General features: G+C 35.9%; 1 protein-coding gene across 1 annotated transcript in view; it reads right to left on the bottom strand.

Annotated features, from left to right (window-relative positions):
• The window catches only part of Agps (alkylglycerone phosphate synthase), a 92,761-nt gene that overhangs the window by 57,627 nt on the left and 15,789 nt on the right, over window positions 1–19,345 (bottom strand). Inside the window, exons 3-10 of the mRNA XM_031370687.1 lie at window positions 18,937–19,027; window positions 17,228–17,348; window positions 17,032–17,106; window positions 13,642–13,713; window positions 11,549–11,628; window positions 8,647–8,727; window positions 4,078–4,203; window positions 2,342–2,450 (exon numbers count right to left, since the gene is read on the bottom strand). Coding sequence (XP_031226547.1) covers window positions 2,342–2,450; window positions 4,078–4,203; window positions 8,647–8,727; window positions 11,549–11,628; window positions 13,642–13,713; window positions 17,032–17,106; window positions 17,228–17,348; window positions 18,937–19,027 — 755 coding nt within the window. The remainder of the gene's footprint in view (window positions 1–2,341; window positions 2,451–4,077; window positions 4,204–8,646; window positions 8,728–11,548; window positions 11,629–13,641; window positions 13,714–17,031; window positions 17,107–17,227; window positions 17,349–18,936; window positions 19,028–19,345) is intronic.

Raw genomic sequence — 19,345 nt, 5'->3', positions numbered from 1 at the left:
CTTGGGAGGTAGAGGCAGGTGGATTTCTGAGTTCGAGGCCAGCCTGGTCTATAGAGTGAGTTCCAGGATAGCCAGGGCCACACAGAAAAAAATAAACAAAAAAAAGGTATGAATCAAGAAGAGCAGTACTGTTGAAGCAAAGGGATTTTGTGCGTGCATGCATTCACCCTCATGCATACACACAAAGTAAAGGTATTCATTCACACACCCACCTACCTACAACCTATCACCTATACACAGAGACACACCTACCTACCTGCACAAATAAACCAAACTCCCACAGCTACCACCACCACCACCATCACAAATAACTAATCTATCACCAAATATATGATATGATCTCTACCATGTCATTAACAGACATTGTTGTTTGTTCTTTCTTTGTTGTTACTATCAAAGATCAGAACTGATTGATAGGTTATTTCTCCACCAATGAAACAAGCCAATTCAAGCCCAGTTAGAATATATTAAAGGCATTGGCCCCAAGGAAGGAGGCCAAGGGAAGTTGCCATGGGAAGAAGGGGAAAGGGGAGAAAGAGAGAAAGGGTGCTTGTGCAGAGGGGGTGGGAGGAGTAAGAGAGAGACCAAAATATCTGGATTATATAGAGAAGAGCCTCTGGGCTAAAATTTTCAAGGTTGGGGGCAGGGTATACCAGGTAGAGACTAAGGGATGCTAGGAAAAACTGGAAGCCAGGTCTGCTTTGAAATGTAAAATATGCATCTCACTCCCTGGTCCCAGGTCCTAAACCAAACACTAATGCATGAATACCTTAGGTATTTGTAGGGCTGAAGAGCCCTGCAAAGGGGGGTTGGAGGGTGGGGTAGCCTGGAACAAGAGTGAAGTCAAGGCATGCCTAAAATCTTGAGACTGGCAGAAGTTGGACCATTTCCTCCCTGTTCTGGGCCTGCAAATCCCTGCTCACATACCTTACAAGCCCTACATCTGCCAACCTTGAGGTCATGTAGTCTGGTGGCCAGGTTACAGGTTAAACTTCCTTTCTCCTTATAAGGTCACATTCCAGTGTGATGGCTTGTATATGCTTGGCCCGGAGAGGGGCACTGTAGAGAGGTGTGGCCTTGTGGAGTAGGTGTAACCTCACGGGTATAGGTTTTAATACTCTGTCCTAGGAGCCTTCAGATGAAGGAGTAGAACTCTCAGTTCCTCCTGCACCATGCCTACCTGGATGCTGCCATGATCTTGCCTTAATGATAATGGACTGAACCTCTCAACCTGTAAGCCAGCCCCAATTAAATGTTGTCCTTATAAGAGCTGGCTTGGTAATTGTATCTGTTCACAGCAGTAAAACCCTAAGTAAGACATCCAGCAAGCACCTGGAATTCTTCTTCAAGTAAGTCATTCCCAGGCATTCCCAGCACCTTGGCCCCAAAGATATACATTTAAATAGCCTTTGTTCCCCCACCCCCCACTTAAATGAGCTGCCCAATGAGAAGTCAGTTGGTTTTTCATCTTGCTCAAGGCAAAAGTCTCCTCACTGCCCTCCAAGCCCCTAGGCCAAGCAGAGTAGGAACAACAGTTATTATAATTGTTCTTTCATTTTTGAATATAGCTAAATGTTTCCAAACTATTAAACTCAGACCATCTTTTGAAATAAGCAATGAGTTCTTTAACTAAGTTAGAAACACTTTAAATTTATCAAATTTCTCTAAATTTAAGGGATGCCCTTTTCCTATTCCACAATCTGTAAAACAGGTCCAAATTTACTCATACCATTCCCCACTGTGTTTACACAACAGCTTGTAAAACAGAAGGAATTACACATTTGGGGAATCTGAAGAACGGCATTCTAGTCTACCCAACATTAACAAGCAAGCAGTGGATATTACTTACAAAATAAAAATTTAAATGACAAACATAAATTTAAAAGATACATGAATAAAATGGGATTTAAAGCAGTTTCTAAAGTCATCCAACACTAAGTAACAAAACACATAACTACAGGAAAACAAGAAAAAAAATGTTTTGTCAGCCTTTCTCCTGACAGGATTAAACTGTAATACACAAAGTTAAATATTTAAGCCCTAACCACTGTTTCTTAAGATTCACTAAGAATTTTGAAAACAATAAAATAAAAACAAAAAAAAATCATACTATCTTTAGAAATATAAAAGACTAAAGTGTAGAAGAAAATTGAGTAATTCTCATAAAACCTTTATGAAGTATGAATTAAAAAATAGTAAGTCATAAAAACTCATTACTCTTTAAATATATAAAGCATACCATATCTTCTTTCAAAGATATCACATACTGTGTGATATCAGACTTTCACAAAATGAAATCATTAACTACATATTTTTCTAACAACTTTACAAGTACACCAACCTTCAGACCCCATGATGAAGTGATGGATATCAGGGCCCGTTGACATGCGAGGTCCTTGGGAGCTTTTCTCTATCACACCTCTAGGTGTTACCATTTTCATATGAACCACCTGTTTAATACAATGTACAATATAAATTCCATACATGTTATATCTATGTCTGAACTTGCACACACACTCATTTATAATAAATTATACCTTTATAATAAAACACTACTTATAAAATAGTGAGCTAAGCCATAAGTTGTGATGACCTTCAGAATTCTCACATCTTTTAGTGATTTGTACACTGAGGATAAATATAATAATTTTCAACATTTTTTCAATAGTTAGATACTAGTGTCATGACTTAACTGCATTTTTAAGCCTATACTTCTACTAAAGAATTGTTAAAACTTAGAAACTTTTTGTGAGTTCTACTGTAGCCACAAAGACTAAGATACCAGTCTTATTAGCACTTACATAAAAAGCAATGTAAATTATGAGCATATGTTACAAAGAAATTTAAAACCAAAATATGCTACTTAATAACTCATGCAGTAAGCATTAGTTGTATGCAGAATCTTTGTCCCTTAAAAATTCTCTAGGAAAAAAAAAGTAAACTAAAGTATACTATGCAGTGGTCTACTGAGTGCTTGTTTGATTTATTAAGCTCTTAATAATCTATAACCCAAAATTAGTTTTCTCTACAACTGGGTTTAGTTTTAATACAAAAAAGAAAACTATAGTTTTTTTTTATTTCTTAAACAGAATACCAAGCATTTTGAAGGAGTTCATGTAAAATACTAGATACTGGTACAAGTTACTATCTCTCATGAAATTTATCTGATATTCCTATCAACAAAAGTATTAATAAAAACCCTGAGACCTTAGGCTTGAACAGTAAAAAAAGAACAATGTTAGGAATATTACTTCACAGGTTCTTCTCAAGTACTATCAGTTACCAGCATGGTGTCGCCTACCTGTAACCTCAGCAAATGAAATGGAAATAGGAAAATTGCAAGTTCGAGGACAGCCTAGACTAAGTAGCAAGACCATGTAGGAAAATATCAAGTTAAATAAATACTGAAGATTAAAAAAAAATTCATGAAGAACCTACTATACTACTATTGGTGAAATTTTCTTTTAATGTCCTTTACTCATATAATAGCCCTAATATAATTATTGTGTTTTACAGAAAAGAAAACTGAAGCTGGGAAAGGTAAACCAATTTGCCGAGGTCATGTAACTAATCCCCAGAAAAGCTACAAATGCCATAGCTGCCACCCAATACCTAATAAGGGGCCCAGAGTCACAACACTGTCATGCTCCCAGAAGACTGGCACATGTCAGACATGACAGCTTATATAACTACTCAACAGAAACACTTCAGTGAGGTTCTTCAACTGTACAGAGAAAACATAATTCCTTCAGAAAAAACAAATGTAAAATGTCCTACAGCAAGAATAACAATGATGTCACCAAAAAAAAAGACTAAACTCTTAATAAATTTGTAAAATAATTATCTGCATATTCTTTAAGTTAGATACTATGTCTACAAACCTTAAATATGAGTCACTTTTAAAAGGATATCCTTTAATATGACTACAGTTATATTTTTAATTGCTCAGTAGTACTAAATCAAAAGGAGTATATTTTGAAGACATTTACTATCCAATCCTTAATTTTTAAAGGCTTTAAATACTTTATCCTAGTTTCTAAATACTAATGATTAGACAGTAACTAGAAATAAATTTACCAGGTCCTCAATATTGCCATAGATATTTTTCTTCATTCCTGATGCTCGAGTAGATATCCATCCTCCCACAGTGCTGAATTCCAGGGAGTCCGGTTCATGGCCTGTACAATAACCACTTTCTTTAAGCTGCAAAACAAACATTTTAAATTTTACTGGCAAAAATGGTCCTATTTCACACAGCACTCAACATATTCTATTCAATTTCTTCTATTTGTTTCTAGTATTTTGACACATTAAAATCTGTAAAGAAAACTTTTTTTTTTTTGCCTAATGGAAAACTTTCATAAAACTAAAAAGGTGTGGGACAAAAAAAAAAACAAACTACTCTTCACATTATTTTGTTTTTAAAGCCAGCTGACTCTTCCTTGAAGAGACATGTTTAATACTTATGGAGTTCAGATTATGCTTAAATAACTGCCAAATTCACCTAACACTTTCAATAAATAAAGCACTTCATCTCTCATTCTCCCCTACCCTAATATAATATGCAGCAGGCCTCCAGAAAATCTGAGCAAATTGCCTGTACTTAATTCTCTCAAGGAGTCATGTGTTTTAATGTACAGCCATCTGGCTAGGCTTCCCAAATGCAATACCATCATTTACTTGTGATGTGGACCAAGCATTCTTGTGCATTAAATAGTCACTTGTTTCTCATTTTTCTACATTAGCTTGGCGTCACCATCTGTACAGCACCTGAGGTTGAATGGATGCCCTTTACTGCAACAACACCAAAGCCACTCCACTGGAATCACTTCAGTCTCGGTCATCGCCTATCAAATGGTACAGACGCCACCATCTGCACACTCACTGCTGCCTGCACTCAAGCCCATCAATCTGTGTTGACCATCTGAGAGTCATCCAGTGCAGCAACTGCTTTTATTTCTCAAGTAAGTCATGCAGAGATGTAGAGTATGTCAGCAAGGTTTGTACCCATGTATCAAAGTGTTAAGAATGGCATGAAAGTTATAATCCAAAGTGTGTAAACCCACTACTTTAAATATAAATTGTTAGATTCACATGCCATCATCACAAATTATATTTTAAAATTTTGCTTCTATGAAGACAGATTTGAAAGAATATCAATTGTTACTTTTCTCACTAAATATTCAATATATTTATTTTTAAGGTTAGTAAACAATCACAAAAAGCAAGATTAAAATGAAAATTACAAATGTATCACATGTCTTCCTTAGCTCCATCTTCAAACAATCTATATTGTAATTATTTTCTCAATTTTATTAAATTAGAAGAAAAAGAATTCATGAATCTCTAAAATATGTTAGCAACTAAGCAGGAGTCTGTCTTGTCACCTTGATGGTGTTGGTGCTTCAGGAATGCTCAGTGTCAAATGGTACACTTTAAATGACAGCAACTTATTCTATGACACCTATACCTTACTGAAACCATTAGAAAAATAAAACAAAAAATATATGACTCATAACCCGAAAAGCTTACTGGCTTGTTCAAATGGCTTGCTCTTATAGACCCCAGGACCACTAGCCCAGAGGTAACATCATCTACAATGGGCAAGGCTCTCCACCATCAACCACTTATTAAGAAACTGCCCTGCAGGCTTGCCTACAAACTAAGTTTATGGAGACATTTTCTCAGTTGAGGTTCTCGTCTCTCAAACAACTCTAGCCTGTGTCAAGTTGACATAAAACTAGGCAGCATAGGTGGCCAGACTATGACACTACTCCTAAAAATTTAATAAACATTCAAGTTAGCCCTAAGTACAGGCAATTTGCTCAGATTTTCTGGAGGCCTGCTGCATATTATGTTTCAATGTAATATCAGAGTTAGAAAATAAGCCATATACAAAAATGATCCATACTATGATTGAACATATGACACATATTTGCTATTTATGACTTTTCGATATTCTGTGGCAATTAAAGATTGTTGTAATGACTCGCCCATAAGTTTAGCAGCCATGTTGGAAAGGGAAAGTTTATTGGAAGAACAGTTTCTGTACATTGGGTCTTGGGTATGCAAAGTATGAAGTTAGAAGGATGTAACACAGACAGGGTATGGGGGCTACAAAATAATTGATATTTGAGAGACCACTGCAAATTTAATCCCCACAACTTCAGCTTTTATAATGCTGAGTTTGCAATTCCTAGTAGACAAGCAAGGAAAGAGAACTGACAGGAACTGGATATGGTCATCTACCCCTTCAGGAAAGAAATCCGCATTGAGGATAAAGTTTGGAAATCTCCAACTATAAAAGGAATAAAGTTTAGTGTACCTGAATGAAATAAATAATATTTGATAGAAATTAATGGAATGGAGTTCTAAATGTGTTAGTTACATTATTAACATACTTCCTTGTAGCAAAAGCCTTGAGAGGTAATGTTATCACCATTCCTCTCACTGTGACCTGGAAGCACCCATGCCTGCAGTGGCTGCTACATCTATGTATTTGAAGCATAAAGGTTAGTAACCTGCCTGAGGTCACACAGCTAAAATCTATATTTGAAATTTACAGCAAGGGCTAGTAGCTACTTGAAACAAGAGCAAAACAAGAATCTATGGAATTATTAATGATGCTATCTCTGGAAAGAAAAAATAAAGCTCACATATCCTCAGATTATTAAATTAAAAAGTTGCCAAAGATGTAATAAATCCCTAAAGAAGTCCTAAAATCCGTAACTGACACATTAGTGACATATGCCTTAATGTTTAAGCATACTAAAATCCAATGTAATTTATAAGTTAAAGAGATTAAATCTGCTACTCAGCTTCTGTTTGTGTCAGTTTAAACCTTCCCTGAGGAACGAACAGGACATTTTAAGCTGGTTGTCTCATCTGAATTATAAACTAAAGGACACAGGAGTTTAAGGAGGAGTGATCTAGTAGAGACAGCAACCGACCTGCAGCAGCTACTACAGGCACAGGTGCTTCTGTGTCACGGTGAGAAACCAACTAGCAGGTGACATCTCAGAAGAACCTCCTGGAGGAAATGTCACTTAAATTCCAAGGAGATATGTTCCTTGAATTTTATTTCTAACCTTTAAAAAAAAGAAGGAAAACTTGGAAAGGTTAAAATACTACATCAAATGCTATAATAAAGGATATAAAACTGGAAGCCCAAAAGTCCATTCTTTGTTATTAAAGAAAATAGCAGTCAATAACATCTCTCGTTCAAGCTAATGGTGGAGTAATCCAGGCCCTTTCAGATGTCTTTCACAGAATAGTACCAAAGTGCAAACCAGTCCTTTATCTTCACTATAGAAAGTCTAGACCTGTTTGAAGGCCTTTGACAATACTTCAACAAGTCTGTTCAATTTTAAGCAGGTGTAATTCCTTTTCATCCCTGAAGGTAACCGGCCTCAGTTGGACAGCTGTCAGTATTTGCTGTCTGTTGAACTCTTCCATGTATAATTTCACAAAAAGTACTCATAAGGGAAACTTTTAATATTTAAAAAAATCTTTCTCAGTATTGTAATAAATTTTTCAAGAATCAGTGACAAGTAGGCCAACTTTAATCATGACAAAAAATAGGGAAAGAAAATAAAAATACAATCAGCAACCACACATTGTCTTATTAAAGGTTCAGGGACAAACCACTCTATAATCTAGTTTGAACACAAAGTGACTGGTATGTCAACCAACAAATCGCAATTCCTAATTTTTGATTATAAAAGCTGGATTACAACCATCTTGAACATATTTGGGGAAGTTTAAAAATCAAATTTTTTTAATTTTTTTTTTAAGATTCTTCTTTTTATGTGTATGGGTGCTTTGTCTGCAGGTATGTTGTACATCAAATACATCATGCATGTCTGTACACCACATGCATGCAGTGCCCATGGAGGCCAGAAAAGGGTGATGGATCCACTGGAGCTGAAGTTGCAGAGGGTTGTGAGCTGCAGCATAACTGCTGAGAATTAAACCCAGAGCCTCTGGAATACCAGCCAGTGCTCTAAAACTCTGAGCCATCTCTCCAACCCAAGAATCAATTCATTTTAACAACTGCCTGCTTAGAATCCATTAAACGGAAACTTTAAAAACTTATTAAATACTGAAAAAGAGTAGAAAGGTTAAGGGTTCCAAAAGTAATGCTCCCCTCAGAGCACCTGGACAAACCCCTTCCTCAGGACTGTCATCTTAACCTGAGCCCCTTCCTCCTAACTCTGACTCATTCTCCAGTCTCTTGTTAATTGTTGAAGTTATTACGCCAAATAGTGAACCTCATTATGGCATTTTCATACATAGTTTGTTCTTACTCATTCCCTTCTACTGAAGTCTCATTTTAAATGTCAAACTTCTATGATACATAACTGTCCAAGTTCTTCCTACCTGGCCCCTTTTGATGACACAAACAAGCTAAATTTAGTCTTGTTCAGCCTGAATCATCCACTGTCTATTTCTCCAACTTTCTATCCCAATATAAGGACCCTGAGGGTAGGGGATAGTGTCTCATTCACTACTGTACTCACAGTTCTAGTTCAACCTACAATAAAAACTGAGCAAATTCACTGAGTGAGCAATGTACTGTGGAAAGGTAGTTCCTTCAGACACAGAATACCACTCTTTGGAAAAATCTTAATTTAAGAAATAACATACCTGTCTTTCCAAATCTTGTCCGGTTATCCCAGCCTCTACGTGAGCTGTCAGATTGTTCTCATCAACCCAGAGAATCCGGTTCTGTTACAAAGGAAAAGAAGTCTCATTCCTTAACATTTTCTTAGGAAATACCTAAGTTCCAAATTCAAAGCTTCAGTAACAAGGTAGTAACCAGAAGGAAAGAAAGTAACCCCCTTTTCCTTACTCTGTACTGTAACACTGCAATAAGAGCAGTACATTGATGCATGTACTGGACAGAAACATACACTCATCTTTGTGCTGACATTAAACTAAAGGCCACTGCATAGCTATCTAGTAACTAACTAGTCTTAGTGAGTCCTCATTTATAAAATGTAGAGAGTAGTGATATATAATAACAGGGATCTAAAGGAATAAATAAGATATTCCACATAGAAAACAGCATATAGGAAATACCTATTTGTACTATTAACATAACAATTATATATAAGAATCAGAAAATAGGACAGAAAAAAAAAAAAAACACTTGCTAAGATATTTATACATGGCATCGTTGCACTTAAAAGAAAAAAAAAATCCCAAGAAAAAAAACAGAAATATGTATAGAAAACAAAACAAATTCCTGCCTCATGCTCCAAAAAGGGAACTGAGCCAAAATGGTGGTACACACCTCCATTTCCAGAGATATAGGCAGGAGGATCAGGAGTTCAAGATCACCCTCAACTACCCAGTAAGCTTGAGGTCAGTCTGGGTAACACAAGACCTTGTCCCTGTCTCAAAGGAACAGGAAGAGGGACTGGATACTCTCTGGAATAACTGCACTTACTAAATAACTATCAATTAAATATTTTTCCGGCATTTTTAGTTAACTATACTCATATACATGTTACATATGTGTATCTTCTTTTGAATCCCAAGGAAGTTTATTTGTATGTTTGACATATTCCATCTCTTAATAATATAAACTTAGTTAATAATGAAAGGGGAAAAACACAACAGACAATAAAAAATTAGTAGACTGCCTAGATTCTAAAATACAAATTCTAAAATTTAACACATAAATAATTGCTTTATAGAGTTATAGTGAGCATTAATACATAAGTTAATGTATTTTGCTTTAATATATAAAACATAATTACACTATAAGACAATAGTAATTTCAGCATAACTATAATACAGTCAAGCTTTGGGTCTTATACCAGCTAAAATAACAGCATTAACTGTAGAATAAAAGACAAAGAATTTGATAATTTGATGGAATCTCAGATAATAATTTACATACACTATATACATCAATAGACTAGCTCTTGAGGTAACTTCATACCTGTACTAACAAATATCTTGCACCTACTGAGGTTGAAACATCTTTTTTGATAGAAAAATCTGGAGAAAATATATATATATGCTACATCCAGTATGTACTACACAACTCAAGACAACAGAAAAGCAGGGACTGAGGATGTATTGCCTACTGCATGAAGCTAAATTCAATGTCCAGTACAGCATAAAACTAGGCATGATGGAGTCAGGAGTTCAAGGTTATCTTTAGCACCACAAAGGATACATGAACATGTATCAAAATGATAAGCCTAAAGCATACACAATTTTATGTGTTGATTTTTAAATAAAATTAAATGTATTTTAAAGAACACATTGCCATATCTATCTATAAAATAAGCTTTTTGTGGAGGAGAGGAAAGAGGAAGAAAGGGAAGGAGGGGAGGAAAAGAGGAAGAAAGCTACTGGACTATATATATTCAGGGTCTAAAAGAATAGTTAAATGACACCAAGGAAGTGAAGTAGATTAATTCAAACTATGCCATTCCATACTACAAATAACCTAGTTTCTTCAAAATCAGTAATACTGGGAAAAAGGAAAGTACACTTTCAGTTAAAACAAGAACTAAAGAGAAACATCCAAAGTTAACAAGGCCCTTTTCTGGAGCTCCATTAGAACTCATCAACTATCATAAAGATATCTTTAAAAAGGGTAGACTATATAAATTAGCGTAAGAAAATGATTTTGACTTGACAAGAGTGACAAAAATACAGTAGTTAAATGAGAAAAAGACCTTATTTAAAAAGAGACAGACAAGCCGGATAGTAGTGGTGCACACCTTTAATCCCAGCACTTGGAGGCAGAAGCAGGCGGATTACTGAGTTCGAGGCCAGCCTGGTCTACAGAGTGAGTTCCAGGACAGCCAGGGCTACACAGAGAAACCCCGTCTCCAAAAAAAAAAAAAACAAACAAAAAAAAGAGACAGGCAAAATAGGTACAGAGTAGCACATCAAGATTTGTTTTTAAAAGTTGTAGAAAATAAAAGGGAACAAATGCAATAAAGCACTAATAACCGTTGACTCTGGGCATAGGCACGGTTACTTCTACCTTACTGTTCAAAGAAGATTCAAATTAAAAACTCACACAAAGTTGCTACTTGGGACTATGAAGGTAAAATTCAATCCAGGCTAAAACCTTAACATGGTACAGCTCTCACACCCTGTAAGAACGAGCTCTTCCACCCATCTACAGCAAATGTGCAAAAGCATCAATTTAAGTCTGGGAGGCAATAAGTACCCATTACTCAAATTCACATAACTAACAGACATCAAGTTATCTACTGTCTCAAGCTTTACAATCATGCTTCTCAAATGATCAATTTACATACTAACTTGGCACTAAAGCACTAAGACCTGTACCTTACTTAGAACAAGGGAACTCAGCTTCTGATTACCTGAACATGCAGCTAAAATACAGTATTAAGAAATGATGTTTTGGGGATGGGGATTTAGCTCAGTGGTAAAGCTTGCCTAGCAAGCGCAAGGCCCTGGGTTCAGTCCTCAGCTCTGGAAAAACAAAAGAAAAAAAGAAAAAAAGAAAGAAAATGATGTTTTAAGCAAAAAGCCTAATTAGAATATCATATACCATTTGTGAAGTATCCAAAGAAATTATTGTTCTTGTCTCGTCTGCAGGACACATCAAGCCATAGGACACACTTGTTCCTCCTGTCAAAACAGGAAACAAAAACTTTGTTTAAATATTTTGCTCCCACTACATTTCTGAAACAAGTTCCTAGTTCACAGAACACAAATGGGCCTGCTAATGTTGACACCTACTTCTACTTTGCAAAAGCTAATGCACTGAAAACAAACTCACCTTTATTTTATGCTGAATGCCAAATGCAGACTACTATGGAACTGAACTCAATCCTTGATTGAGTTCCATCCCTCATACGGCTTCATCCCTGTATATAACACACTCATGGAAAGCCCTAGCAATTTGTAGAACTCCAAAAACATAATTAGCAAAGATCTAAGACACTGATCACTGTGAAGAGGAAGCTTAAAAGAAAAAAGACAAGTCCTGAACAACTAGAAGTACCATCAACTTCTTCCTAGCATAATTACATGGTTGTCTTTCTGTTAAAGTAACAGCCTTATGCAAAAAGCTTTAATAAATTAAACTAAAAATAAGCTAAATGATCAGATCATGGTATTGAAAAGTAAATTTGCATATTCTATAGTGAAAAGTTATAGTAAAATAGGCTAAATAACATGTTGAAGTATTTAAACAATATACCATATTTCCTCTTAACATAATTTGTCAAAAGATAAATGTCTTAACAAAGAATAATACAATATTTTAAGTTTTTAACTAAAATCATCCCATATCAATATAAAATTTTAATTGCTATATCCATACAGTCTATGTGGACAAGAAACCTCTGAAATTCAACTTACAAAAGAAGTAATCTGTATACATCAACTTAATTTCACCAGGTAAGAGTGCCGATTGCAAGTGCAGTACTTGTAGTTGGAAACCACCACTTGCTTATAACATTATATTCAACAAAAGAAAAAAAATCATAGTAAGTGGCACTGTGGTGCCTGTGTTTACAAACTAAAGGAACAGTATCAGTTGGAGAGGGAGTTGTTAAGGTCTAATTTCTATTCACCAATGCCAATACAGTAAGTGAAGGTTGGGGGCTGGAGAGATGGCTCAGTAGTTAAGAGCACTGAGTGTTCTTCCAAAGGTCCTAAGTTCAAATCCCAGCAACCACATGGTGGCTCACAACCATCTGTAATGGGATCTGATGTCCTCTTCTGGTGTGTCTGAAGACAGCGGCAGTGTACTCACATACACAAAATACATCTTGGGGGCTGGACAGATGGCTCAGTGGTTAAGAGCACTGACTACTACTCTTACAGAGGTCCTAAGTTCAATTCCCAGCAACCACATGGTGGTTCATGCCCTCTTCTGGTATGTCTAAAAATAGCTACAGTATACTCATCTAAATATAATAGCTACATTTTTTTTAAAAAAAGTGAAGGTAATTTCCTGTGGCTTATTAAAATCATGGAGTCAACAACAACAAAAACTCAAAGATCAATTTACTTTACGATTAAAAAGTAATGCTAGCTTTCTGTAGTCAGAAGCACTGACTAGCCATTACTGCACTAGTGAACTTTTAATTCTCCTAGTGTTCTACAATCATTTGGCTCCTCCAAAAATGACACTGGGTGCCTTGGAAAACTAAAATGATCCCCACAGACATACAGATTAAAAAGTTAATTACTAAATGAACATTTTCTTAATGAGCGTTAAAAACCATCTTTACGGGCTGGAGAGATGGCTCAGCAGTTAAGAGCACCGACTGCTCTTCCAAAGGTCCTGAGTTCAAATCCCAGCAACCACATGGTGGCTCACAACCATCTGTAATGAGATCTGGTGCCCTCTTCTGGGGTGTCTGAAGACAGCTACAGTGTACTTACATATAATAAATAAATAAAAAAAAAAAATCTTTACCTATGAACCACACAGAAAAAAGACATGAATTAGAGGTAAACAACATCTCAAGCAGCTTAGTATTTACAACACAAATGATCATATAAACCAATTTTTTTACAATTACAAATTATAATCACAAAAGTAAAAATATAAGTAAATATAAATAAAAATACAAGTATTTTAAATAGGATACATTTAACCATAATAAAATTGAAAAACACAATACGTACCACCAATTGGTATGATACAAAGGTTATATTTGCACGCGAGATTCACAATCTTAACTACATCATCATGACATGCTGTTGAAAAAGGAAAATGTATTAACTGCAAGTACATAAATAAAATCTGCATATTATTACAAACTAAAGGTCAGTAAAGCCCTTGAACACCTAACTTTTCCTTATTTACTCATACCATGTTAAATGGTTGTAAACAAGATTCTTTTTAACTCTGAATTTTTGACAACTCAGACAAGAAAAAGTACAAAAAAGTACTTCATGTCATATTCCCAAACATTAACATCTCATACAGGGAAGATCTAATTATCAAAACATATCAAATAACATAGACAAAACAATCTACAGTCCTTCCTCTAATATCCCACTAGCATCCCTTTTCAGACCAGAGTCAAATCTGAAATCACACACTGATTCTTTGACTTTGATGTCAATGACACTTCCAAAGAACTTTAGGCAGTTATTTCAAACAAAGCTCTTAGTTTGTTTCCCTGAGATTAAACAGAGACTAAACAATTGGTAGGCATCTCACAGCAGTGGGCTATATGCCCATGTCTCATTTCTTGTAATCTTAACTTGATCATTTGGTTAGGTAGGTACTGTCAGCTAGGTAACCCTACTGGAAGAATGTTTTATTTACTGTTTAAATAAATATCAATATTCAAACTATGTAAATAGCATATTTCACATGCTTTCACCTATTAATTTTACCACTACTGTTTGCTAATTGCTTAAAAAAAAAAGTAAAAGCAAAATCTTACACAAACTAGAGTATCACACAAATTCCTTTCCTTTGTATATATAATTAAAGCAAGCTAAATAACAAAACTCTAAGTGAAGAAGACTGTATGTCAAGTAATACTCCAGCTGTCCCTGGCACTAGCACATGAGGGAGATTTAAAGAAGAAGCAATGCTGGGCAGTAGTGGTGCATGCCTTTAATCCTAGCACTTGGAAGGCAGAAGCAGGCAGATTTCTGAGTTCAAGGCCAGCCTGGTCTACAGAGTAAGTTCCAGGACAGCCAGGACTAAACAGAGAAACCCTGTCTTGAAAAACCAAAAAAAAAAAAAAAGAGGATGCAACATGGCAAGGATTACACAACATTGGATTACATGGAAGACAAAGTTTTGAGACAAGGAAACTAAAAAAATTCTAATATTAACTGCTAAGATCCTAAAAGAGAAAAAAAAGGTATTAGGAAAAACAGACCAATTGATTCGTATTTATGTAAGAACTTGTTTTACAAATGTTATAACTATCTCAGTTTGCATAAAGCTGTAAATACTTAGCCTTTGTATAGTTCCATTTTGGGGTAGAATAATTTGATGCGGATTAAACCCAAGACCTTTCATATGCAAAACACATACTCTAAGAACTGCAGGCTCTCTGCAATTTTTAATCAAAATCTATTTTTAGGCATTCAGAATAAGCTTATAAAGCTTACTGTTAGTAGTGTAAAAGATAATATATGATGGTTAAGAAATGGCTCCATGAATATTAGCACTTGCTTTGCAATCATAAGGACCTAAGATCAATTCCCCAGCACCTACATAAAAAAACAGGTATGAATAGACACACCTATAACTGCAGCACTGGGCAGATGGGAGCCAAAGGTAAATGGATTCTAAGAGCTCAGTAACCAGCATGCCTAGAGAATTGTTGAGTTTCTGGTTCAATAAGAAACCTCCTAAGGCAATAAGAGGAAGAGACAGAATGATACCCAATAGTCCTGCTGTGGCTTCTGTATACATATACACAGGTACACACACACACACACACACACACACACACACACACACACACACACTCATAATTATACAGCATACCATACATATATACACACATGGGGGGGAGAGAGCGAGAGTGAGCGAGCAAGCGAGAGCAAGCGAGCAAGAGAGAGTGAGAGAGCAAGAGAGAGAGAGAAAAAGAGAGAGAGAGAGTCACAGTCAGACATAGACAAGGACACACAGAAGGCAGAAACAGAGAAATAGACTAAGAATAATTAAAGAAACACCAGAAGAGTATCTGTTTGAAAAAAAAATGTTAAGACAAAATGGAATGTATGAATGTAACTAATTTATTTAAGAGCCTTCCTTGACTGAGAAGCCACTCTCTCGTCCCACCACCCTCCCTTTTATACGGTATCTTCTTTGTATTTCTCTGTAATGGGCAGCACTATCCAATACTTATTTGTACTCCCTCACTAAATCCCATTGCACTTGAGAGCAGGGGTTTTCCTTCTCAACTTCTTATCCTCAGTACCTAGGTGAGGTGTTCATAATTTGGCAACACAGCACACTGATAATGCATAAATACTAAATATGTGGAGAATTTGGCTTTTGAGATAGGCTGATTCTAAACTCACTGCATAGTTAAAGATGACCTGGAACTCCTGACCCTCCTGCTTCTGTCATCCAAGTGATAAGATTTCAAGAATACATGATACCAAGCTTAAGTGAGATTACTTTTTTCTTAATTTTCAATTTTATTTTATGTGTATTGAGTGTTTTGTCTGTGTGTATGTCTGTATAACGTGTATATACTGTGCCCACAGAAGCCAGAAGAAGTGTTTGATTTCCTGAAACTAGAGTTAACAGATAGTTGTAAACTGCCATGTGGATGCTGAAAATAGAGCCTGGGCCTCTGGAAGAGCAGTCAGTGTTATTAAGCACTGAGCCATCTCTCTAGCCTCAATTAAATATTAATAATAATAATAATAATAATAATAATAATAATATTGTTAGTGGTAGTGGTGTATGTGTGCATAATAGAGAGCACATGTGTGAGGTCAGAGGACAATTTTGTGGAGTTGGTTCTCTTTCCACCTGTATGTAGGATTCAGGGACCAAATTCAAGGGACTAAACTCAGGTTGTCAAGCTTATAAGGCAAGTACCACTATCTTCTGAGGATTCTCACCAGCACACTAAGTTAATTTTGCTAATGGAAATTTTGGGTCTTACAAACACAAACACCAGTGGAAACAGTTTGCATCAGTGCATGGAAACAAAAAATATCCATACTGTTTATTCGACAGTCACAATGGTAAAAGTAAAAGGTCCTGCCTGAAGGATGGACCTCAAATCAGGAAAGTTCCATATAGTTAAAATCCTTAAAGACAACTACAATGTTCATAGATAAGTATGCATACCTCCACTTGTGTGAAAGTCTAAACTACAAAAGAAACAACTGTCTCCACATCTGGAACTAAGACGACAGAATGCCTCGAAATGCATTGTTGCAAACTGCAACGCTCTCTCAAAACTTGCCCTCATGAAAAGAAAAATGAGGTTTTATTACCTTCATTTGATTCACATTGAAACTAAATTCCTCAGAGAAATGATAATCTATACTAAAATGATACAAAGAGTTAAGACAACTTACTTGGCCATACAACTATATCAGGAATCCGCTCAAACATCCCTTCTCTGAGCAAAAATATCTCATGAAGACAATGACCTGTTTTGTTGTTTAAAAAGAAAAATGGATAAGAATTTAAATATAGGAAGCTTCTAAATAAAGACAGAAAGCCAATGTGAGCAGCCCCTATGTGAGAGCAGCCCCTGGGAGAGCAGCCTACCGTGAGCTCTAAACACACGATCTTCTGCTTCCTGTGAGTAGGAAATATGAGCTTCTTTAAGTTCCTGAAGGAAATCTTCATTCACAATAGAAGGAGGTGTTTCACTAGGATTTATGGATGTCTAAAATATAAAATTGATAACTTTGACTTATTTCTAAATAATAAATTTTGATCCCGCTCTGCTAGGAGACTGTTGTAAGATACAGGTTTTTTTTACATTGGTTAACAGTAGCAAAGTACAAATGACCTGGTTAATCACATCCCATAATAGCCGTATCAGGGAGACTATGCTTTCTCTTTGTTTCTATGACTGGCCCTTTGTTACTAACAATAAAGACTGTGAAGACAGGGAAGTCTCAAACCTTCGGTTTAAAGGCACTAGGTGTGCTTTACATTCAAATTTTTCACCTATAGATAAAATTTACCATCTCCTACTCTTCAAGGACTATTTCAAAATTTTACACAGAAATTCTTATATTAAGTAATAAAACTATTATTATTGGACAGTTTAAAAATGCATGACTTAATATAAACTTGGTACTCAATTTCAGTTGGTATCTTAAAGCCTAACTTTCAAGTGTAAAGTTAAAAACACACTGAGCAAGTCATTCGACCTCCCTGAGCCTCAGCTTCTTCACATGTTAATAAGATTAACAACCAAATGGGTAGGGCTACTTTAATAAGAAAGTAGATCAGGTATACTAATTAAAAGCACTTAGCATGTCAAACATATACAACTAAATATAAATAAAATTAATACAGTACTTGGGACAAAGAACCTATAAGAAAATATAAAAAGTATCTGATGTTTCTATACTTTTTTTTAAAAAAAATTTTTTTATATGTATGAGTACACTGTAGCTGTACAGAAGGCTGTGAGCCATCATGTGGCTACTGGGAATTGAACTCTGGATGGCCCGGCTCAATCCGGCCCCACTCACTCCGGCGTAATATACTATAGCTGTCTTCAGATGCACCAGAAGAAGGCATGAGATCTCATTACAGATGGTTGTGAGCCACCATGTAGTTGCTGGGATCCGAACTCAGGACCTTCAGAAGAGCAGTCAGTGCTCTTACCCGCTGAGCCATCTCACTAGCCCCGTTTCTATACTTTCTTAATCTCTTAAGGTACTATATTCATTCAAATAAATATTAATTTTTTTTACTCCAAAAAGCCAGGCACTCTCCGAAGAACCATGGAAGCAGCAATTAGTTAACAGAGATGAGGATGGGGGATGGGAGGCTATGGTCTTACCCTCATAAAACTTATCCTATAGTTACCAAAAGGAAATAACCAAACAAATATTATGCCTAGCATTTTAAATTATTAAAAGCAGCAATGCAGTTACAACTGTTGCAAGCCATCATGTGGGCACTGGGAACTGAACTAAGATTCTCTGTAAGAGTAGTAAAGTGGTCTTACCTGCTGAGCCATTTCCAGCTCCTAGAAACAATCACATGCTGAATACAGTGCATAATATTACATAAAATAGTCCGTACTTATGGGCTGGAATATCTAACTGGAGAGATGAGTTAACTACTTTATGTATTGCAAAATAACTAAAAATAATAACATAAAGAAACACCAAATTCTTCATTGGCTTCAAAACAAGATAATTATAATGAACAAACATAACAAATTATGACAATAACTAATTGTTTAAGCATAAAAAGCACAACTGAATATATTATAACTATTATTTGCTTACTTTAGAGGTAGTTTTATGCTCCAGACTTACTCCAAGGGTGTTTTGGATCCAGTCTTTCAAAGTTGGTAAAGCCAAGCCACTAAGAGGGTACCTAAAGTACAAAGTAGATAAAGAATGCTAGAGAGAGTATCTTTATCTAAAAGTGAAGCTTATATTCTACATCTAGGAATGGCAAGCACCCACCTTCTCCACGCCCACCTCTAAGAGCTTACAGAATACACCTCTTCTTCCTTTCTCTCATGTCTTTGGACCAGAATTCAACAATCTAGGAAATGAAGCCTTAAGGAACCCATGCTAGGAACAGTGGCAGTAGTGCAATCTTCCGGTCTCTAAACTAGCAGATAAATTCTCTACTTCTATTACAACCTAATCAGCAGTTCTCAACCTCTGGGCCATGACCCCTTTAGGA

This window comes from Mastomys coucha, unplaced genomic scaffold (genome assembly GCF_008632895.1).
Source record: "Mastomys coucha isolate ucsf_1 unplaced genomic scaffold, UCSF_Mcou_1 pScaffold15, whole genome shotgun sequence".
Taxonomy (NCBI): Eukaryota; Metazoa; Chordata; class Mammalia; order Rodentia; family Muridae; genus Mastomys; species Mastomys coucha.
The sequence above is the reverse complement of the archived record's forward strand: the minus strand, read 5'-3'. Positions and strand labels throughout refer to the sequence as shown.